We start from the raw sequence: 23,323 nt of genomic DNA, 5'->3' as shown, positions 1-23,323 counted from the left end.
CAATGGTACATGCCATCTGTGTGATGGCATGTGTGTTTCACCTGGCAATCACAGGCCAATGTGTGATGCCACTGCCAGGCAGCATGCAGAAAATGTGTTCATCTTCCATCTTGGTGTCATCAGTGTGTGCCATTTGCCTGCACTTCATACGCAGTGAGGGTGCATGCATGGGAGGGTTTTAGTCATGTGGGACATGTGTCAATCAAGTACTGGTTCTCTTGCTTCTCAGCCCTCATTGTGTGCCATGGTGCTAATGCCTGTTTCCATTTCTTTGTTTTCATGTCTTTGCAGGGGAAGACGCACCTGATACTGCTGGGGTTGTGGAGATGGTGCAGACCCAGGAGGGGTCCGAGGGCCGACCAACCACCAGTGAGGGACGTGGTGTGGTGGTGGGGGAGAACCCACAAGTGCTGCAGGTCGTGCTCTCAAGGGGTGTCTCTGGCTGCACCTCCCCCGAGCTGTACTCAGGTGTTGATTCGGATGAGACCTACGTGCCGTCGCAGGTGAGTGTTCCAGGGAGGGATTCTGTTCTGTCTCACCCACCTGCACCAGTGTCAGAATCCTCCATGGGGATGTCAGTGTTGGCAGCTATGCCTTTGGTGGTTACGGATGCAGGGTCACACTCCGCGACATCTGATCCTGTTCCTGGGCCAGCAGATCAGAGGGGGAATGCAGTCCTGCAGCCTCAGGCAGTGCCGGCACAGCAAGGCGCAGTTCGCCTTGCCCCAGACAGGTGTGGTGCCCGCCGACGTGGTGGCCGTACGCCACCTGGCAATACCGCATGGGAGCAATCCATTTACGGTATGGCAACCCAACAGGCTGCATCATCCGAGATGATGGCTCAGGCCATGGATAGGGTGGCCACTTCCATTGTCCCCCCAGAAAGGCTGATGGAGCGACTAGAGCAGGCAACCGACTCCATCTGCCAGTCACACAGGGAGGACATGTTGGGGTCCAACAGGGACAGGCGGGCGGCACTGGCGACTCTGCAGGAGGCCATCTCCATTGAGTCCCAGGGCCACAGGGAAGCCCTGAGGCAGGAGCTCCTTCACCTCAGGACGACTCTTGTTGAGCTTGAGGCTTCAACACACCAAAGGACAGAACAGCAGCTGGAGCGTCTCACCCGTACACTCTCAGCTGAGATGCAGGCAACGAGGGCGGAGGTCGGGCATCCCGTGAGTTGTTGCATGGGGACCTCCGCACACTCATCCTCCAGAACCAGACCTACCACACCCGCATGCTTGCAGCCATGGAGGAGCAGACTAGGGCCTTGCGTGGGCTGCCTCCCATAGTGCAACCACCTCCGGATGCAGCTGCACAGGGTGATAATAGCGACAGCAGTGATACTCCCACAATAGGGTAGCCGTGTGGGCCATGAGCCCATGGAGGTGTTTTATTTTCCCAGGATCCACGCAGGTGGGTTCTGGTGTGCATCCTGTCCTCGGACCTCCTGGGTGGCCTCCCCAACCCCCCCGGGCCCATCAATGGCCATTTTTGATTGTTTCTTATTTTTATTTTTATTTTTATTTATTTTATTCCCTAATTTTTTGGGACGATTTGTTGGCTTCCATGGTTCCTGTGGGCATACGCTGCATTGTGGCTGGGCACATGCAGGCTTGTAATGTATTTGGTTCAGATGCTTGGGTTTGAGTCACACACACCCCTCCTGCTTCCCGTTTCCATGGGCTTGCAAAGGGTGTGCCCAAGTGACAGTGAATTACACAGTGACGTTGGACTCCCATGAGCTGTGTGGGCAGTCTGTAGTCAATACTGTGTATACATTCCTATTGCATATTGCTGTTGTGTTGTACACTGCATGTTGCATTGATGTGTAACTCATCTTCTGTGTCTACCTCCCAATTTTCAGGTCCCTTCCTCATGTCTACACAAGGACCTCTAGTCTGGAGATGGGGTCCATGTTGGCAGCAGTGCACCTACAACTCTACATGGCGCCAACACTGCACAGTTGGTAGTGGTGGGAGTGCAGGCATTTCCAGGTGGTGAGACTACTAATATGTAACATTTGTGATGTCATGTTAATGGTAGTACGTACTCAAGTATGTTGTTGGTCCGGCATTGCTGTGAGCATTTCAGGTGTTGCAGGTTTCTAATAGGGACACTGTACATAGTGACACTAGTGTCATGTTGTGGGGATTACTTTGTTTACCTGCAAATAACATGACATGGCACGGTGTGTCGTGTGGCGGTGCTGGGGTTGGGTTGGCTGACATGGCACTGTCCTCTTGTTGCATTTTGCAAGTGGGTATTCTTTTTAGCTGCTTGAATGTGTAACTCCACAAAACTGCATTGGTGGTGTCTGTGTGGGTAGGGATGCACACATTGTGACACTTCCAGGTGAACAATCTCAGGCTGATATGGTATTCACGGTTCATTCTCCAGACATTCAGGATCAGTGTCAGGTTGAGTCATCATTGATTGTCAGATGGAATGTGCCAGGGCAGTGTGCACTCCACAGGGGTGTGATTTCTATGTGAAGTAATTAGCCACTAGCTGTGTACGGGCTGCCTCCCCCCGTGCCCTTTCCCCTCCCATGCGCAGCGGCTGTGCATGTGGTTGGGGATGTGGGGCCACCACCATGTCCACGGCCAGGCCCCGGCGTGTTGCAACATTGTGCAGGACACATGCTGCCACTATGATCCTGCACACTACTGGGGGAGCGTATAACAGCTGGCCGCCAGAACGGTCAAGGGAGCGAAAGCGTGACTTTAGCACTCCGAATGTGCGCTCCACTATGGCCCGGGTCGTAATGTGGGCTGTGTTATATCTTACCTCGGGTGGCGTGGTGGGGTTCCGAATTGGCGTCATCATGTGGGGGCTGAGAGGGTAGGCACTGTCCCCTGTGGAGGTGGTGATTGGTATCATTGGTGGGGTTGTGACCTTGCTCAGTATCCAACATGCATGCATGTGCAGTGGCATACATACTCACCAAGCAGCCATGTATCGCCATGCCGCCCAGCTTCTAGGTCCCGGCTTAGGGTGGACATTCGGTAAATGAAGCTGTCGTGGGTGGACCCGGGATAGTTGGCATATACTGAGGTGATGATTCCCTTGGCATTACATGCTACCTGCACGTTGATGGAATGCCAGTGCTTGCGGTTCCTATAGATGTGCTCAGATGCCCTGGGGGGACGTAGAGCCACATGGGTGCAGTCGATGGCACCTAGCACTTTGGGGAATCGTGCCACACTGTAAAAATCCAGGGCGGCAGCATGCCTTTCTGCAGGTGTTCTGGGCAGGTATATGTGCCTGCGGACTGATGGGCGTGCAGTGATGATGTTCAAGACCTGGTGTAGGCAGCGTGACTGGGTGGCCTGTGACACCCCACCCACTATGGCACTTGTCCGCTGAAATGATCCAGTGGCTAAGAAGTGCAGTACATTGAGGACCTTCTCCAGGGGGCTGAGTGCTTGGGAGCACAGGGTGGGTGATGTGAGGTCATCCTCCCACTCACTCACCAGGTCCAGTATTATGTGTGGTGGAAACCTGTACCTCCCATACACCTGGTCATCAGGCATCCCGAAAAGGCTGGTTCTGGGTGTGAATATTCTGGCCCTGACTATCCTCCTCCTCCTCCTTTGGTAGCCCACTGCCACTGCTGCTAGGAACGGTATGTTCATCCTGGCGTCTGAGCTTGTTATTGTTAAAGTGCGCAAATGTATGCTTTGCGCGTGTTCTAGGCGAGCGTGTGACCCGCGCACCCCTGGAATCCAGTTCCCAGTCCAATAGCGTGTGGAAATTCCCACGCACCACGGGATACAGGTGCGCTGACGTACTTGCGTGTGTAAGTGCCCGCGCACCCATGAAATACACGTACATAGGCCAATCGCGTGTACGCGCACTTTTGTCCAATTACACGCTGACGTGCAGTATTTCCACGTGTGCTCCGTCATCACGTGCTGAGTGGGGAACACCCGTGCGGGTCACGTCACAGACGCGCTTACGCGCTGAGGGACTCTGGTCCAATAGAATCGCGTATGCGTGCTGACGCGCTTACGCGCTAAGGGCCTTTCCTCGGATTTCACGCTGACGTGCAGGATTTTCACGTGCCAAATCACTCCGTATCAAGCTGGCCACGCGAAAACACACGGAAGACCACGCTCCTGCCCAGAAGGCCGAGTTACTGCCCCCCAGTGCCCCGAGCAGCCTCCCACGTGCCATCTGCTGCTGCCTGCCTGCCTGCCTGCTGCCACCGTGCCCTGCCATTTGGTGCCTGCACATCAGCCATCTGCAGGGGTCCAGTTGCTGTGTCCACCCCTGCTGGAACTGAAGACTCCCGACTGGGATTACATCGCTCCACAGTCCAGCCCCAGGACCCAGTTGCCCACCCACACCTGCCTCTGGGGTTGCCATGTTGGGCACTTCCACATCTGGCACCAGTGGCAACCCCAGGCCAGAGGGGCAGAGGGGCACCAGCTTCACTGCCACCGAAGTTGGTGTCCTGGTGGAGCATGTCCTGGGGCAGTATGATGCCCTCTTTGGATCGTCCCGCGCCAGCAAGGAAGGACGGGAGAGGATCTGGGCCGACTGTGTGGTTGCCATCAACGCGGAGGGGGTGGCAACCCGCAACGTCCTGAAGGTCAAGAAGCGCTGGGAGGACTTGAGGTCCAGGACCCTTGTGAAGGCCCGGCGCCTCATGGAGGGGGGCCGGGGCCGCATGAGTTCCATCCAGATGAGGGTCCTGGAACGCGTACGCCCAGCGCTCCACGCCCAGATCCTTGAGAGGGAGGCCCGTCTGGAGTTGAGCGGTAAGTGTCCAAGCATTACTGTGTGAGACAGGGCATGTTGCGGTGTGCTGGTTCTATGATACTTGCCTGTATGTGTGCCATAGGCCATGTATGCATGTATGTGTGCAGGGACATCATAGTAATGCATGTGCGACCAGTGATGTGTGACCCACATGGTTGTTGCATGTGTTCAAATGCCGCATGGGGAGCCCTATGCAGATTTTGAACATGAGAGCATGCCAGTCTCTGTACCTGGACATGGGTGGGGGTGAGGGATGGGTGCTGATGCCAGGTACATATATGGTAGCCATGTCTGTGTGCCTGACCTGCGTGTCTGTGACTTGTGCATGCCATGGATGCATGACACATGTGTGTGACAATGCACAGATTCAGTGAAGCAGCCAAATTACCCTTGTATCCGCTGTGTTTGGTGTGTTTGGGGCCAGATGGATGTGACTGAGGTGAAGTGTGTGCATGTGATAGGCATGAGCCATGATGCATGTGAGTTACATATCATTGAATGTTTCAAGAGTCCATTGGACATGCATGGAAATGTCCATGGCATGCACCATGCCTATTACTGTGTGTGTTTTGCCTGGACTGACCCATGTGTTGTGGAGGGACATGATGGAAGTGTACTTTGACAGTGGTGCTCATCTGCTATTGCTTCCTGTCTAGGGGACCATTGTACAGTACCCTGATGCTTGTGTTCTTTGTCTCCCTCTACGCAGCGGCTAGTGAAGAAGAGGGCGGAGACGGCGCTGTGGAGCAAGGCGGCGGGGATGCCCGCACGGCTGCAGCGGAAGGGGTGGGTGAGCCCCCACAGGGGCCTGCTACGGTGGGAGACGGTGAGGAGCCATCCAGGTTGGTGGTTTGCACAGAGGAGGAGGAGGCCGCCACTGGGGCACACATGGGGCCTGGTGGGGGCATCCCTGCTGGTGCAAGTGGTGCAGTCCAGGGCCAGGGGCCGGAGGCAGCACAGGTCACCGTGGAGGGGCCTGTGCATGTCGCTGTCCCTGACCCTGTGAGTGCACCACCATGCACCAGCAGGGATGCCCCGTCCCAGGCCCGTCCGCAGGTAGAGGGGATGTCCATGTCACCTGACTCCCCTCCACCTGCGGACGTGGGAACCCCTGGCCGTGTGGAGAAGGTCCTGATTGGGGTTGCGATGCGCACGGCTGTGATTCGTGATGCCGTGCATGCTTCCCGGGAGGAGCACGCACGTCATCACGAAGTGCACCGTGCCGACGTGGCCCAATTGGGATCGGCCATGTTCGGGGGTTTGCTGCATGTGTTGGCCAATCTGGCGGCCCTCTCCTCCTCTGTGCAGGCTATACACCAGTCGTTCTCCTTGCCGTCTTCCGGCCCAGATGACACCAGGGCCCCCTGTGGACCTGCCCCGACCAATGCAGCCAGCTCGGTGGGGATCCCATCCCTGCCACAGTTGGGAGTCGGAGGTCCAGCAGGGGTGGACAACACAGCAACTGGACCCCAACAGATGGAAGATGTGACAGCATCGTCGGGCAGGGCACGTGCACGACGGCGTCAGTGGTTTCCATCAGCCTGGATGCCGTCGTGCTGGCAGAGGCAGTGGCGTCGGAGGCAGCAGCAGGCTCGACATGGGAGGCATCATGGCTCGGGGCCATCAAGATCAGAGGGGCAGGCATCGGCCGGAGGGCAGGGAAACCCTGGGATGGTGGTGTCTTCCGTGTGGGAGCAGTTGGTCCAGCGGATAGGTGCGGAGCGGCAGCGGGCGGAAGAGGAGCGGCTCACCATGGTCAGGGCGGAGTTCTCCATGCATCGGGCGTTGAGGCGGGCTGAGTGCCTCGAGGAAGCTCGCAGGGAGTTTGAGCTGAACATGGGGTTATCTCTGCGAGACCTCGGGGCCAGGACAGAGTCCCGCCTCCAGGACATCGACATGGAGTTCGATGATGCCCTGGCCAGCAACATCACCGAGTGAGCCGCAGGACTTGCCCGCTGCCTTTGTATATAGTTATTTAGTTAGTTAGTGTTAGGTTTCCTTTATTCATTTTTATTTTTTTGGACCGCTCGGACAATGGCCACTTTTTTGTAGATATTTTTTTCATTAGGTAGTAGTAGGTTTCATTTATGGTGTTGGGCTCATGGACCCTGGAATATTCGTGTATATAGTTTGCTTTTTGAAGAAACATTTTTTTTATTGATTATTGTGTTCACCATGAGGAAATGGTTTTTCATTATTTTCCTTCCACATGACATTGCTTTGGACAACATTTGTTTTTGGATTACTTTTTTTTTTTTATTTTTACATTTGTTCTCGGACATGGACCATTTATTTTGTTATCCCCATTGTTGTATGTTTGATTTGTTTACTTACTTTTCATCTTTAATACATGTTTTTTTAACTTTCACTTGTGGTATTTTCTCATTGGTTTCATACATGTCATGATATGGGTTTTGACATTCACTTGCACCCGTTGTGTATGTGTGTGTGACGGACATGTGTTCATTTACATACTTGCCATTGGGGTTGTATCATGTAATTGCATTCACTATGTGGGTGGATGCAATCCTTGCCTGGGTGTTTGTGCTGGGTATGCTGCCCATTACTGCCATGACTGAGTATCGTCAGGACCTGGGGGCAGGAGGACATGAGTGGGGGCCTGGTGGAGGCTGCCCCTGCACTGCTGGGGGGTGGGGGTGGTGGGAGACATGATTGGGGGCCTGGTGGAGGCTGCCCCTGCACTGCTGGGGGGTGGGGGTGGTGGGAGACATGGGTGGGGGCCTGGTGGAGGGTGCCCATGGTGGCAGGGGGGTGGGGGTGGTGGGAGACATGAGTGGGGGCCTGGTGGAGGCTGCCCCTGGATGGTGGGGGGTGGGGGTGGTGGGAGACATGAGTGGGGGCCTGGTGGAGGCTGCCCCTGCACTGCTGGGGGGTGGGGGTGGTGGGAGACATGGGTGGGGGCCTGGTGGAGGGTGCCCCTGGTGGCGGGGGGGTGGGGGTGGTGGGAGACATGAGTGGGGGCCTGGTGGAGGCTGCCCCTGCACTGCTGGGGGGTGGGGGTGGTGGGAGACATGGGTGGGGGCCTGGTGGAGGCTGCCCCTGCACTGCTGGGGGGTGGGGGTGGTGGGAGACATGGGTGGGGGCCTGGTGGAGGGTGCCCATGGTGGCAGGGGGGTGGGGGTGGTGGGAGACATGAGTGGGGGCCTGGTGGAGGCTGCCCCTGGATGGTGGGGGGTGGGGGTGGTGGGAGACATGAGTGGGGGCCTGGTGGAGGCTGCCCCTGCACTGCTGGGGGTGGGGGTGGTGGGAGACATGGGTGGGGGCCTGGTGGAGGCTACCCCTGCACTGGTGGGGGTGGTGGGAGACATGGGTGGGGGCCTGGTGGAGGGTGCCCATGGTGGCAGGGGGGTGGGGGTGGTGGGAGACATGAGTGGGGGCCTGGTGGAGGGTGCCCCTGGATGATGGGGGGTGGGGTGGTGGGAGACATGAGTGGGGGCCTGGTGGAGGGTGCCCCTGGTGACTGGGGGGGTCGGGGTGGTGGGAGACATGAGTGGGGGCCTGGTGGAGGGTGCCCCTGGTGGCGGGGGGGTGGGGGTGATAGGGGACATGAGTGGGGGCCTGGTGGAGGCTGCCCCTGCACTGCTGGGGGGTGGGGGTGGTGGGAGACATGGGTGGGGGCCTGGTGGAGGGTGCCCCTGGTGGCGGGGGGGTGGGGGTGGTGGGAGACATGAGTAGGGGCCTGGTGGAGGCTGCCCCTGCACTGCTGGGGGGTGGGGGTGGTGGGAGACATGAGTGGGGGCCTGGTGGAGGGTGCCCCTGGTGGCGGGGGGGTGGGGGTGGTGGGAGACATGAGTGGGGGCCTGGTGGAGGGTGCCCCTGGTGGCGGGGGGTGGGGGTGATAGGGGACATGAGTGGGGGCCTGGTGGAGGCTGCCCCTGCACTGCTGGGGGGTGGGGGTGGTGGGAGACATGGGTGGGGGCCTGGTGGAGGGTGCCCCTGGTGGCGGGGGGGTGGGGGTGGTGGGAGACATGAGTGGGGGCCTGGTGGAGGCTGCCCCTGCACTGCTGGGGGGTGGGGGTGGTGGGAGACATGAGTGGGGGCCTGGTGGAGGGTGCCCCTGGATGGTGGGGGGTGGGGGTGGTGGGAGACATGAGTGGGGGCCTGGTGGAGGGTGCCCCTGGTGACTGGGGGGGTGGGGGTGGTGGGAGACATGAGTGGGGGCCTGGTGGAGGGTGCCCCTGGATGGTGGGGGTGGGGTGGTGGGAGACATGAGTGGGGGCCTGGTGGAGGGTGCCCCTGGTGACTGGGGGGGTGGTGGGAGATATGAGTGGGGGCCTGGTGGAGGGTGCCCCTGGTGGCGGGGGGGTGGGGGTGATAGGGGACATGAGTGGGGGCCTGGTGGAGGCTGCCCCTGCACTGCTGGGGGGTGGGGGTGGTGGGAGACATGGGTGGGGGCCTGGTGGAGGGTGCCCCTGGTGGCGGGGGGGTGGGGGTGGTGGGAGACATGAGTGGGGGCCTGGTGGAGGCTGCCCCTGCACTGCTGGGGGGTGGGGGTGGTGGGAGACATGGGTGGGGGCCTGGTGGAGGCTGCCCCTGCACTGCTGGGGGGTGGGGGTGGTGGGAGACATGGGTGGGGGCCTGGTGGAGGGTGCCCATGGTGGCAGGGGGGTGGGGGTGGTGGGAGACATGAGTGGGGGCCTGGTGGAGGCTGCCCCTGGATGGTGGGGAGTGGGGGTGGTGGGAGACATGAGTGGGGGCCTGGTGGAGGGTGCCCCTGTTGACTGGGGGGGTGGGGGTGGTGATAGACATGAGTGGGGGCCTGGTGGAGGGTGCCCCTGGATGGTGGGGGGTGGGGGTGGTGGGAGACATGAGTAGGGGCCTGGTGGAGGGTGCCCCTGGTGACTGGGGGGGTGGGGGTGGTGGGAGACATGAGTGGGGGCCTGGTGGATGGTGCCCCTGGATGGTGGGGGGTGGGGGTGTGGGAGACATGAGTGGGGGCCTGGTGGAGGGTGCCCCTGCACTGCTGGGGGGTGGGGGTGGTGGGAGACATGGGTGGGGGCCTGGTGGAGGGTGCCCATGGTGGCAGGGGGGTGTGGGTGGTGGGAGACATGAGTGGGGGCCTGGTGGAGGCTGCCCCTGCACTGCTGAGGGGTGGGGGTGGTGGGAGACATGGGTGGGGGCCTGGTGGAGGGTGCCCCTGGATGGTGGGGGGTGGGGGTGGTGGGAGACATGAGCAGGTGTGCAGGGTAGTCCCCTGTTTTGTGGGCTGCCTGCAGGGGCCGTCGAGGGTGTACAGGGAACACCTGTGAGGACCCACCCAGCCTAATCGCGTGTGTAACTTCCCACGCACCCCTGTAATACACGTACCAAGCCAAATCGCGTGTGATAATTCCCGCGCACCCCTGAAATACACGCGCCCAGGCTATTCTCGTGTGGAAATTCCCGCGCACCCCTGAAATACACGTACCCTGCTGAAATCGCGTGTTAAACTTCCTGCGCACCCCTGAAATACACGCGCCCAGGCTATTCGAGTGTGGAACTTCCCGCGCACCCCTGAAATACACGCGCCCAGGCCATTCGCGTGTGGAAATTCCCGCGCACCCCTGAAATACACGCGCCCAGGCTATTCGCGTGTGGAACTTCCCGCGCACCCCTGAAATACACGCGCCCAGGCTATTCGCGTGTGGAACTTCCCGCGCACCCCTGAAATACACGTACCCTGCTGTAATCGCGTGTGGGACTTCCCGCGCACCCCTGAAATACACGCGCCCAGGCTATTCGCGTGTGGAACTTCCCACGCACCCCTGAAATACACGCGCCCAGGCTATTCGCGTGTGGAACTTCCCGCGCACCCCTGAAATACACGCGCCCAGGCTATTTGCGTGTGGAACTTCCCGCGCACCCCTGAAATACACGCGCCCAGGCTATTCGCGTGTGGAACTTCCCGCGCACCCCTGAAATACACGTACCCTGCTGTAATCGCGTGTGGGACTTCCCGCGCACCCCTGAAATACACGCGCCCAGGCTATTCGCGTGTGGAACTTCCCGCGCACCCCTGAAATACACGCGCCCAGGCCATTCGCGTGTGGAACTTCCCGCGCACCCCTGAAATACACGCGCCCAGGCTATTCGCGTGTGGAACTTCCCGCGCACCTCTGAAATACACGCGCCCAGGCTATTCGCGTGTGGAACTTCCCGCGCACCCCTGAAATACACGTACCCTGCTGTAATCGCGTGTGGGACTTCCCGCGCACCCCTGAAATACATGCGCCCAGGCTATTCGCGTGTGGAACTTCCCGCGCACCCCTGAAATACACGCGCCCAGGCTATTCGCGTGTGGAACTTCCCGCGCACCCCTGAAATACACGCGCCCAGGCTATTCACGTGTGGAACTTCCCGCGCACCCCTGAAATACACGTACCCTGCTGTAATTGCGTGTGGGACTTCCCGCACACCCCTGAAATACACGTACCCTGATGGAATCGCGTGTGGAACTTCCCGCGCACCCCTGAAATACACCTACCCTGATGGAATCGCGTGTGGAACTTCCCGCGCACCCCTGAAATCCACGTACCCGGCCAAATCGCGTGTGAGACTTCCCGCGCACCCCGGTATACACGCACACGTATTTTTTGTCAGCGTGTCCGTGTTTGTGGGTACCCCTTTGCACGTCATTTGTCCTGGAGGGCCACAGTATAGGACATTCATCATGGCAGTATATGGGTGCTATTTGTTGGCGCACCTTTTGGCGCACATTTCTTACAGCTGCAGAGACGCTACCGCCTGCTTTCTTGTGGCGGTCGTGTTTGTGCCTGTGCGCTGGTTTGAGCGTGCGCTTTTTTGCCCTATTCTATTCCATGAATACGTGTTGTAGGCGAGCGTGTGGGCGTTCCGCGCACTTGTGCCCTGTACTTCCCCCGTGACGCCCACGTTTTGGCAAGTTGTTCCCCATTCCGAGTGTTATGCCCGTGTTCCGCCTACTTTTGTTGCGTGCGCCGCGCTATGTGCGAATTTCGCTGTGGCCTGTGCGATTTTCGCTGTGACCTGGCGCACGCTGTTAGATGGCCTGTGCGCCAACGTGCGCGGCGCACTTTTTATCGCACATCCGCTGGTTTTCTCGCGCACGGACTTCCATGAATCGACGTGCGCTGCTTTTCGTGCGATTTTCGCACTTGCACTGCGATTTTCGCTATTCCACTGCGATTCGCACGTTTTTGCCCACTTGCGCCGCGCTAATTATTCCATGAATCGGCCTGTGAGTCTTTTGTTGCAAGAGCTTTGGTAGTTGGGAGCTTTGGGTTGGTGAACCACAGTGGTTGGAGGCTATGGTGATTAGGTCTGGGGAGGAATAAAACAACAAGTTGGTAAAAATGGTGACACCATTAATTACAGGGCAGCAGGAATCCTGCATGAGGCACTATATAACTTACAAACGTATTATTACAGTGTATGTCTGGGAGGCTGTGAGGGTTGAGTTTGGGATGTGTGGGGCCTGGCTCTAGGAGGTGTATCTGGATTGGGCCAGGGGGTTTTCTGGTGACTGGGTTGGGGGGCTATGTTGTTTGGGTCTGAGCCCTATTTTATTTGGGTCTGGAGGTAATTTATTTGTATCTGGTGCTTTGGTGATTGGGCCTGGGTCCTATTGTTATTGAGCCTGGTGCTTCCAGAACTTTGGCCATTGAGTCTGGGGTCAATAAGGATTAGGTCTGAGGCTTTATGACCTTTGGGTATGGGGACTAGGAGGATTGGATCTGGGGTTTGCAGCTATTGTGACTGGGTCTGTGGTGTGGACTGGGGATTGGTGCTCAGATTGGGAGAGCTATGATGGTTGGGGCTATGGTGATGCAGGGGGGTGTTTTTATGGTTGTGGATGGGCTGCTATGGTGGCTGGAGGCTACAATGGTTGGGTCTGGCCTGTTCAACAAGTGGGTAATAATGGTGACATAAATTATTAAAGTGCTTAAAATCTGGTGGAATCCAGCATGAAGCACTGCATAAATATGATTATTATTATTTCAACTATTATGTGTGATTGGGTCTAGGTGGGCACGGTGATTAGCTCTAGAGTTCTCAGGATTCATGGGCTTTGAGTTTAGTGTCAATGGGGATTTGTGTCTGGGATGGTATGCAGTTTGGGGTCTGTGGTGCTATGGTGACTGTAGTGACAAATAGATGAGGTCATGGGGATTGTCTGGATGGGCCTGTGCAACAAGTGGGTAATAATGGTGACATCTATTATTACAGTGCTTACAATCTGGTGGAATCCAGCATGAAGCGCTATAGAAATATTATTATTAATAATACTATTATTTGTGATTGGGTCTAGGTGGGCACAGTGATTAGCCCTAGAGTTCTCAGGATCCATGGGCTTTGAGTCTAGTGTCAATGGGGATTGTGTCTGGGATGGTATGCAGTTTGGGGTCTGTGGTGCTATGGTGACTGTGTCTGAAGGGCTATGATGAAGTCATATGAGGGCTATGGGCATTGGTTTTGGAGGTTTGGGGTTATGGTGATTCAGCCTGATGGGCTGTTCTGAATGGGCCTGAGGTGCAAGGTGACTGTCTGGATGGGCATGTGACGAGGGACCTGGATAGGGCAATCGTAATTGTCTGTGACCCGGTGTTCAAAGATGGGCCTTTTCTGTGTCGGGATGGGTCTAAAATCATGGGTCTTGATAGGGCGATGGCGAGTATGTCTGGATGTCCCAATCTAGTGACAAATAGATGAGGTTATGTCGATTGTCTGGATGGGCCTACAAAGAGGGTTCCCGGGTGGATTCTAGTATGCTTTGGTCTGGTCATTGATAAGCAGTGCTCCAGATAGGATTTTGAAGTGGGATCATTTTAGTCCCTATTTTATAAAGTGGGTGTAAAATGTTTTTTTTTGTGGGGAGTATTCCCAATCTGAGTATTTTATAAGCGATTGAAGATATGTTTTAACTGGAAGCAGGAATGTATTTGTATTAACTATTTCTCTGCACTTGGTTATTCGTGTACATTAAAAGATACATGTTAACCTCTTCAGATTATCCTCATGTGGTACTATGTGTACTACCGGTGCAAACATATCCATGGAGCCGTGTGGGTGAAAGCAAGGGGACAGGCCCCTACAGGAGTATTTGTACTTCCTATTTTTATTTTATGGGTGGATTAGCCTATTTTTTTAGATTAAAAATGGCTGTTCCCCCCTTATAATTAGGGCTGGCTACAAAGATGCTTGGGTCTTGATGGGAGCATAAAAAGAGGTGGTATCGATGGGGCCTTGAATAGGGATTATGCCTGACTGGAAGTATGGGCATTGGGTTTGGTGGGGGCTTTGGGGATTGGGTCTGGGAGGCCTTGCAGATCAGGCATGATCTATGGGAGAGCAATGAGTACGCCTATAGTCAATGGGGCTACAGGATTAGATTTGGTGGGGTCTAGTGGGGGCTGTGGGGATTATGTCTAGAGGGGGCTGTCTGGATTGTGTCTTAGTGGGGGCTGTGGGGCTTGAGTCTGTTGGGGGCTGTGAGGATTGATTCTGGCAGGGGCTGTGGAGATTGGGTTTAGTAGGGGCTGTGGGGAATGAGTCTGGCGGCGGCTGTAAGGATTGAGCCTGGCCGGGGCTGTTCTGAATGGGTCTGATGGGCAAGGTGACAGCCTGGGTGGGAATGTGAAGAGGGACCTGGATAGGGCGTTTCTAATTGTGTGTGACTGGATGTCCAAAGACGGCGTATACTGTGTCTGGATGGGTCTACAATGATGGGTCTTGATAAGTCAATTCTGAGTATGCCTGAATGGCCCGATGTAGTGACAAATAAATGAGGTTATGGGGATTGTGTGGATGGGGCTACAAAGAGGGTTTTGGATGGCTTCTAGTATGCTTTGGTCTGGTCAGTGTCAAACAGTGCTCCAGATAATATTTTGAAGTGAGAGTATTTTACTCCCTAAATTGAGAGTAAACTGATTTTTTGGGGGAGTAAAAAAGTAAGTCACATACCCAATCTGTGTATTTTATAAGGGATTAAAAATATGTTTTAACTTAACTATTTCTTTGTACTTAGTTATTCATGTACATTAAACGAGAAATGTTAACCTCTTCAGATCAGGCAGTAATAATAGTTTCTTCCTGTGGTACTATTTATTTATTTATTTATTTATTTATTTATTTATTTATTTAAACATGTTTATGGCACCTATACACCCGAAAGTGTTTCCAGGCACCACAAGACAAAGGGGGAGGGGGTACGAGGATAAATAACAATATATGGCCCTACTAGGCCTTGTGACAATCGGATTGTGCAAGTGCAGGGGAAAAGGGGCAGTTCAGGGGGAGGTATAAGGGAAGGGGAAGTGCTGGAGGGTGGGGCGCTAGGGGCTGGGCAAGTGGTAGGGGGAGCCCAGGAGGGCAAGTGGGCAGAGAGAGGGGATAAGGATCATCACATGCGAGGAAGGGGGTGAACCAGGCTCAGTAGGCTAGTCTAGGAAGGGTGCCCAAAGGCAAGTGCTGGTTATGGGGTGCTGAGGTAGACTGGTCGAAGGAGGGCTTGGCCCCTGTATGACTCAGAAGGGATGTTGTGGTAGTCCAGCCTGGAGACAACCAGAGCTCTGCAGACATTGGGGGTCATTATGAGTTGGGCGGTAAGGGATACCGGGCACCGGTAAGGAGACCGGTGCCGGTAATCCCTTACCGTCCAATTCCGAGGTGCCTTAGCGGGAACCGTAAAGGACGTGTGGTCTGACCACACGTCCTTTACGGGTCCCGCTAAGGGACCAGGGCGCTAATAACGGACCTGCTATTCGCGGGCCCGTTATTAGCGCCTTCCCCATTCCCATTGAGCCCTATGGGGCCTCAAATGGGAATGGGGAATGGTTGGTTGAATTGGGACTTACCGGGTACGCACAGGTCGGAATGTCCCAGTAAGTCCCCATTCAACCAGACCGGTGCCGGACCCAGTATTGGAGGCAGCCATGGCGCAAATAGCACCATGGCTACCTCCATTCTCGGAATGAGGGCCATTGAGTTTCTGCGGGAAGGTGAGGAAAGGGAGAATGCCTCTAAGGAGGTGAAGCGGGAAGTGAACCTTCTTGACAAGGTCAGCGCTATGAGGTGAGAAGGAGAGAGTGGAATCGAAGATGATACCCAGGTTTTTTGCCTCACAAGAGGGGGGCGAGGGGGCCCAAGTAGGGGGGACAGAGAGTAGGGGGAAGGAAGGGGAAGGAGTTTCAACGAGACTGATCTCAGTCTTACTGGCATTAAAACAGAGATAGCTAGAAGCACACCATGCCTGAATTGCAGTCAGACAATTGGGAATAAGAGAGGAAGGAGAGGAGGTAGAGGAGGGAAGCTTAAAGGATAGCTGTGCGTCATTCGCATAACACTGAAAGTCAGGAGAGAAGGTGGAGATCAAGTGGGCAAGAGGGGCAAGGTAAATCTTGAAAAGCCATGGCAAGAGGATAGTGCCCTGAGGGATGCCTCAAGTAGAGAGTGAGTTAGAATAAAGAAAAGGGCTCAGTTGAACCTGGGAGGACCGATTGGAAAGGAAAGAGGTCAGCCAAGCCAGTACGCGGGCTGTGATGGCCAGGGTATCACATAGTTGATTTAAGAGGGTGGCATGATTGACGGTGTTGAATGCAGAGGACAGATCAATGAGGATGAGAACAGAAGGAGTGTTGGAGTTGAGGTTTGAGAGCAAGTCTTCACAGGTGTTCATGAGAGCAGTTTCCGTGCCTCTGGCTGTTCTGAAGCCAGACCGGTGGTCGTGGAGACAGCCAACAGATTTAGTGGGGTGGATTAGTTGGGAGATGACCAACTTCTACAAATGTTTGCCCAAGGAGGGGGTAGTGGAGATAGGGCGGTAGCTAGCCAGGCAGGATGGGTCCACAGATGGCTTTTTGAGGAGGGGGTGCACAGGTGAGTGCTTGAGAGGCAGTGGTAAGGAGCCAGTGGCAAAAGAGTGATTGCAGAACTCAGCCAGAGAGGGAGCGTGGGTGGCAATATTCTCCTTGATAGTTCTAGAGTAGCTGTTAAGCACCTATTTGCAGGAGACTTTCATAGAGCAAACAGCCTTTGTGACCTCGTCCGGTGCTATGGGTGAGAAAGAGGAGAGTAGGAGGGGAGGAGAGAGAGGGGCAAAGGGGGGCTGGAGTGCAGGTGGGGGAGGTAGCGGAGTAGAGGAGAGTGAGGGCAGGATCTATACTACCCATCCAAACATATCCATTGAGCTGTGTGGGTGAAAGCAGGGGCACAAGCCTCTATCTGTCTGTTTCCTATTTATTTATGGGAGTATTTTTACTCCCTATTTTTATTTTGTGGGTGGATTTGCCTTTTTTTAGGGAATAAAAGTGGCAGATACACCCCTTATCATTAGGGCAGGTTGCAATGATGCTTGGATCTTGGAATCGATGGAGCGTTGAATAGAGATTATGCTTCACTGGAGCTATGGGAATTGGGTTTGGTTAAGGCTTTGGGGATTGGATGGGCGATGCTATGCAGATAAGGTATGGTCTTGGGGAGAGCATTGAGTATGCCTGAAGTCAATGGGGCTATAGGATTAGATTTAGTGGGGGTTGTGGGTGTTGTGTCTAGTGGGTGCTGTGGGGATTGGGGCTGGCAGGGGCTGTGGGGATTGGGTCTGGTGAGGCAGTGTGGATTGGGTATGGTTGGGGCAGTGGGCATTGAGTCTGGTGATGACTGTGGGGATTGGGTCTAATGGGGGCTGTGGGATTGGGTCTGACGGGGCTGTGGTATTTAGCTGTAGTGGGGTTGTTGGGTTTGGAATGGGTGGGGAAGTGGGGATGGATTATGTGGTTATGCTGCTATGGATGGTTTGGCCTCCTATGTTTGGGTCAGGAGGGCTATAGAGATCAGGGCTGGTAGTTGGTGAGAAATATGAGTATTTAGTCACGTGGCCTATGGAGATTGGGTCTGGGGGTTCTATAATGTTTGCATCTGGGAAACTATGGTGATTGCACCTGGGGGCTGTGGTGATCGAATCTGGGATCTGGGGGCTGTGGTTATTTGGTCTTGTGGGGGCTATGGAGATTGGGCTTGCTGGACACTCTGAGGTTTATGTATTAAGTGGGCTTTGGGAGTGAGCTTGCAGTGGTTCTATGATGATTGGGTCTGGGGAAGCGGACTATTGAGCTTGCATCTCGTCAGAAATGGGGATTGGACCCTGGTACTATAGTGATTGGGACAGGGGAGTTATGATGATTAGAACCAGAGAGGTATGGAACAACAGGTGGGTAAAATGGTTGCACTAATGACTACTGCACAGAGAATCTGGAGAAATCCATCATGAAGCAGCTCTGTATACATCACCAAAATATTATTACTATGGTGATTGTGTCTGGGGGTACAATGATGGCATAGGGCGCTATGTTAATTGTGTGTGGGGGCTATGGTAGTTTTGCCTGAAAGGGCGTTCTGACTGGGACTGAGTGCTAAGGTGGCTGGAGCGTTGGTGATTGGGTTTGGCAGGGGCTTTGGGGATTGCGTCTGACAGGGGTTGTGGGGATTGAGTCTTGCAGGGGCTGTTGAGGTTGATTCTGTGGTTAAGCGGGCTATGGTAGTTGGGAGTTATAATTATTAGGCCTGGGGGCTATAGAGATTAGGTCTGGTGGTTGGTAGATCTTTGGGTATTTAGTCTACTGGGATATTGGGATTGGGTCTGGGGTTACTGTGGTGTTTGCATCTGGGCAGCTATATGCTTCCTTCTGAGGGGCAGTGGTGATTGAATCTGGAATTTGGGTGCTATGGTTATTGCGTCTGGTGGGGGCTATGGAGATTGGTTCTGCTGGAAACTATGACATTTGGGTATTGTGTGGGTTTTGGAGGGGTGGGCCTGTGGTGGTGCTATGATGATTGTGTCGGGGGGTGAAGGCTACTGTGATTGCATATGGTCAGATATGGTGATTGGCCATAGGGACTTTAATTTTGGATCTGGAGAGCCATGGATACTGGATCTGGTGAACTGTCCATATAGGGTTTGTGGTGGGTTATGGGGATTCAGTCTGAGATTGAAAGGGCTGGGATGGGGGTTGTTGGATAATGGTATTCGATCTGTTGTGTGTAATGGATATTAAATCTGAGTTTGGGAGAGCTATGGTGATTGGTGTTAGGGGCTATAGCGATTGAGTCTGGGGAGCTGTGGTGATTGGATGTGGGTATTCAGAGGCTATGGGAATTGATTCTGTGTCAATAGGGACTTTGTCTGTGGGCATTGAGTTTGGGGACAATAGGGATTGGATCTGGGTCTATGGGGATTGGGGATTGGGGAACTGTAGAGATTGAGGCTTGGGGATTGCTGTAGGGATTGGGTCTGTAATTGCTACCGGGATTGGTCCTGGGGCCCTACAGTTATTGGTTTTTAGGCTGGCTTTGGGGATTGCATATGGGCGGATATGGTGATTTGGGGTGGGTTCAGTGGACATGGTGATTGGGTTCTGTGATGGTTCACAGGGATTGGAACTGAAGGTGCAAATGCTTTTGGTGTTGAGGGTGCGATGGTTGGTGGTTGAGCGTGGGGAGCCATGGAGGTTGGAGGCTATGTTGATTGGGTCTGGGGAGAAATGGCATAACAGGCCCCAGATTATAGAAACTTTGCACCGGTGCAAGTGCAATTTTGCGTGGTATTAGCATTAAGGTTCCCTTGTGCAAAAAACATATGCTTTCAATGGATTTTTGCACCACTGAAAACTTTGCCCTAGTAATAATACCATTGGGATGGGGGTTGGTGGATAATAGTATTGGATCTGTGGTGCTCTGCCAACAGTGCTGCAGCTTCTATTTTAACAACATTACTTCTACTAGAGTTTATCATGAGGACATTCTCCTTTGCCTCGTAGCATTCAACTTCACTTATACCACTGATGTCTTGAATTTACTGACAAACAAGTATATCATCACAGCTGCAGTATTTTGTGATAAAACCACCACTTCAGTACTTTGTAATTTAAGAAAGGTTCTGACAAGATTCACCTCAACACCTTCCAAAAGGCAAGGCACTTTTCCTCTGAATATCTCTCTTCAAAAGGGGCAGCCCCTTTGCCTCTCTTATCTGTCTGCCACAACAACCTGAGTTTTCCTCTAGGACCCACTTCTCTCTTTCTCCTAGAGTCTCTGGCATCATAGGTTGCATCAACTTCAAACAATGTTTATAAGCACCATGTTTCTCTTCCCCAATGTTGCCTTCACCTCTCTGCCAACCAGATAGTACTTGAACACTCATATCAAGGTTGAACTTTTATTTGGCTCAAAGTATAGGTTAGATTGTTTTCTAGCTCTGAGAAAGGCTGCTGTCAGTCTTAATAGGGGAATATTCTTTGTGTGGGCAATGCTTGCTCTCTCTCCAATTGCAGATACAATATTTAACCACTTGACTTCTTTTATGAGTAATGATTGTTTGCGTGAATAAAGAGATATAGTTCACTCTTCCTTTAAAAATTAAATGAAGCACACGCGACCACTTCATATGTTTTATGAAGGTTAAATGTTCAAAAATGGCTTTCGTAACGTTTGTTCTGCATAATGAGAGAGACGCACCCACTTCTTTGCAAGTTTTACAAGGTTTAAGGATTTAACAATGGTCCTTTGCAGCATTTGCTCTTCACGCGAGTAAAAGAAGAATTATTCAATCACACACAAGTGCTAATTTTCCATTGTTCCCTTGTGAAAGATTCAACAAATCACTTCAGCTCGCTTCTGCTTATACACAAGTATATATTAAGCTGCATACTGTTGCTGGCAGTATTCGCGTAAGGAATCAGAACGCCTGGTTTCACTCACTGGCTTCTGTAATACTCTTCTACGTGTTGCACACTGCTTTTGGCTTCAGTCGGGACTAACACACTTACTCGCTGAAGTTGTCTCCAGTCTGGCCACTCAATGAAGGAGACCCTCTCACTCCTGAGACGCACAGCATCTCTAATGTTCTTCACCTTGTTCTCTGACATGCTGCTTGCACAGCAATCACTGCAACTAGGCTGACATGGGGGAAGCCAGCCTTCCTGCATGCCTTCCACTGGTCAGCATCTGCACTTCAGAGTTTGGGGCAACAGAACCCTTTCAGAACAAGCAGGTGAATCTGCTGCATCCACGTTGCGGCATCCCTTAGGTTCTCCCACTTCTGTTGGAATTGCCAACACTGTGCCTTCTTCTTTCTGCCTCTGCTACTACAGCACAGACTCCAGGCCTAGTTCCAGCTCCCTCTCATTGCCTGCACCTGAGGGGCCATTTTATGGGTACAACGTCCTTTTATCACAGAATTTTTTTCACAGGGTTTTTTACCGCTAATTTTTAACGAAAAAAACCATCAAATTTTTAGGGGGGGTTAGAAAATGATATATATGGGGTGTGGATGTTTGGGAATAAATTAAAGGGAATGGGGTGTTTGGGTGGGGAAAACCCCCAAAAATGATATTTATAAAATTCGATGGGTTTTTTTCCATTAAAATATTTGCGGTAAAAAAAACAGCAAAAAAACATCCTGCGATGAAATGACATGGAACCATTTTATGCCTCCCAGGTTCCTTCAGGTGTGGGCTATTAGGCATAATTGCCTGACTGCTGCTAAGCATAACTCCTCAGTCCTCATCCTTGTCCCAGCACTTAGGGGATTATGGAACTTGTTGTCCCCTACAACAAAGGTAGTTATTTTAACTTCTGCTTTTGGGGAAACCACCACCAACAGTGTGGGATTACAGGGAACATTAAAAGGGGGGGTCTTCCTGGCCTGTCCCCCTCTGCTCCCCCGCCCCCTGTATAATCCCCCCGCAGTACACCACCCACCAGGGTTGGGTCCCTGGCCAAATGAGAAGGGTCCCAGGCCAGGTTTTTGGGAGGAGTCGCTACTGAATCATCACAATCCCTTCACTGAACCCGCCCATGGTCTGGGTAATGTGAAGGGGCAGGATGCCTACCCTAGTGGTCTACATTAAGTCGATAATGTTTGCGTTCCTTTCACCAACTCTGGAACACTATGCAACGCATGCTGAGTGCAGGATTGTATTGGTGCTGCCATTGGGTTTAGAGTGAACAGTTGCCAAGAGCGCTGTCTGTAGTCCAGGGTACTCTTCTCCCTCATGTATGTGCAGGGTGCAGATGCTGTCTGAGCAGGGAAGCCATTGATGTGGTATGGGCTGGCTTCCTAGTGCCTAAATGCAGACTAGGCTCACAGCGCTTGGCACATCTATGTGTTCCGCATTGGACAAATGACGTTTGCAGGCTGTGGGAAACCAGACTGTGGGAAACCAGACTCCTGAGCTACATGCTGCTTCTACATACAGAGTCCTTGTAAATAGTACAGAATAATCACGGAGTACCGTTTGTGCAGGCAAACAGTACCATTTGAACCTGTTAATGTTTCAACATTTTATTATTTGCCATGTCAATGGGTACAGCTGACTATCTCTCCTCTAAAATACTTTCAAAGGTGAATTTTCAGCAAGTGTGAGGCTAGTAAGGACTGCAGCAAAGCTTCCAATTTCCATAGTCTATGCTCGCTGCCGGTTTTGAACAGTTGTTTTGTCCAGCCCTCTGTGGAAACTCAACAAGTTGCCTTCACGCTTGAGATTAAGGGGTAGAGTGTTCCAGTGCAATACGCTTTGTCATTGAAGTGACCTTCTGCTGAAAGATTGCTCAGGAAGGCTCACACTACTTTGTCCATACAGCATTTGCACCATACTTGTTGGAATTTGCTCTCTGTGCAAAATCCTTGTGATCTCTGGATCTGGGTGATTCTGTAAGTTCAACCGGGTTCTGGGAAGAAGTTTACCCACTTTATACATTGACCATTGAATCCAATCAACACCATTTGATTTTGTTCTCTCTTGGTTGCAGCAAGCTGATGAGACATTGGACTTTGAAGATCAGGTCTTAGAAGCTGCAAAATCCATTGCTGCCGCCACAAGTGTACTTGTCAAGTCTACATCTGCGGCTCAAAGGGAGCTTGTAGCACAGGGAAAGGTAAGTTTGTATATTTTAACCTATGCTGCCTCCCCCATGTCAATTAATGTTGACAGCAATGAATTGGCCAAGAGAAACCTGCTGTTGCATTCTTCCATGGCATGTCTCCTTGTGTCTCTTTTAATTCATGTTGTGATTGTGGTCTCCAGACAGTTGCATGTCAGAGTTTTTAAAAATGGTGTACCATATAAACTAAAACTGGGGTTATCTGTGCTGCCTTTGTTCCCCTTGCTTCTTTCCTGTCCTCAGACTTCCAAATGGGTCCTGTAAAAAAGTGCATAATTAATAACTGTGTCACACCCACATTACCCGTCTGTTCCCCTTTAATTGCTGCATTATAATTGAAATCAGTTGTTTGAGATTAAAGGTGTAATTTTCAAACAGGATCAGCAAATATGTCCTTGTCACAGCTGTCCTCCACATGAAAGTGTTTCTGAAGAACAGATTTCTCTCCAGTGAGCATTTGTATGCCAGGCCCAAAGGTTTATATGGTGCATAGTGAATTCAGTCTTGTCCTTTAATAAATATTTGTTGAAGAAACCGGGCTTCCGCAGAAATTTTGGGTGATGGCAAACAGTGATGATTTATTCATTGGCATGCAAGTCAAAGAAATCAGCATCTGGCGGCTACCAGGATCCCACCTAAATGA

The 23,323-nt window shown here is 53.1% G+C and overlaps 1 protein-coding gene across 9 annotated transcripts in view; it reads left to right on the top strand.

Moving 5' to 3' along the window:
* TLN2 (talin 2) overlaps positions 1 to 23,323 on the top strand; it is a 7,472,684-nt gene that overhangs the window by 7,014,953 nt on the left and 434,408 nt on the right. For all 9 annotated transcript variants that reach the window (XM_069624483.1, XM_069624482.1, XM_069624486.1 and 6 more), the window contains one exon: positions 22,549 to 22,674. In XM_069624483.1, the coding sequence (XP_069480584.1) occupies positions 22,549 to 22,674 (126 nt within the window). The remainder of the gene's footprint in view (positions 1 to 22,548; positions 22,675 to 23,323) is intronic.

This window comes from Ambystoma mexicanum, chromosome 11 (assembly GCF_040938575.1).
Source record: "Ambystoma mexicanum isolate Mex_15411 chromosome 11, UKY_AmexF1_1, whole genome shotgun sequence".
Classification (NCBI taxonomy): domain Eukaryota; kingdom Metazoa; phylum Chordata; class Amphibia; order Caudata; family Ambystomatidae; genus Ambystoma; species Ambystoma mexicanum.
This window is presented reverse-complemented; position numbering and strand designations above follow the sequence as displayed.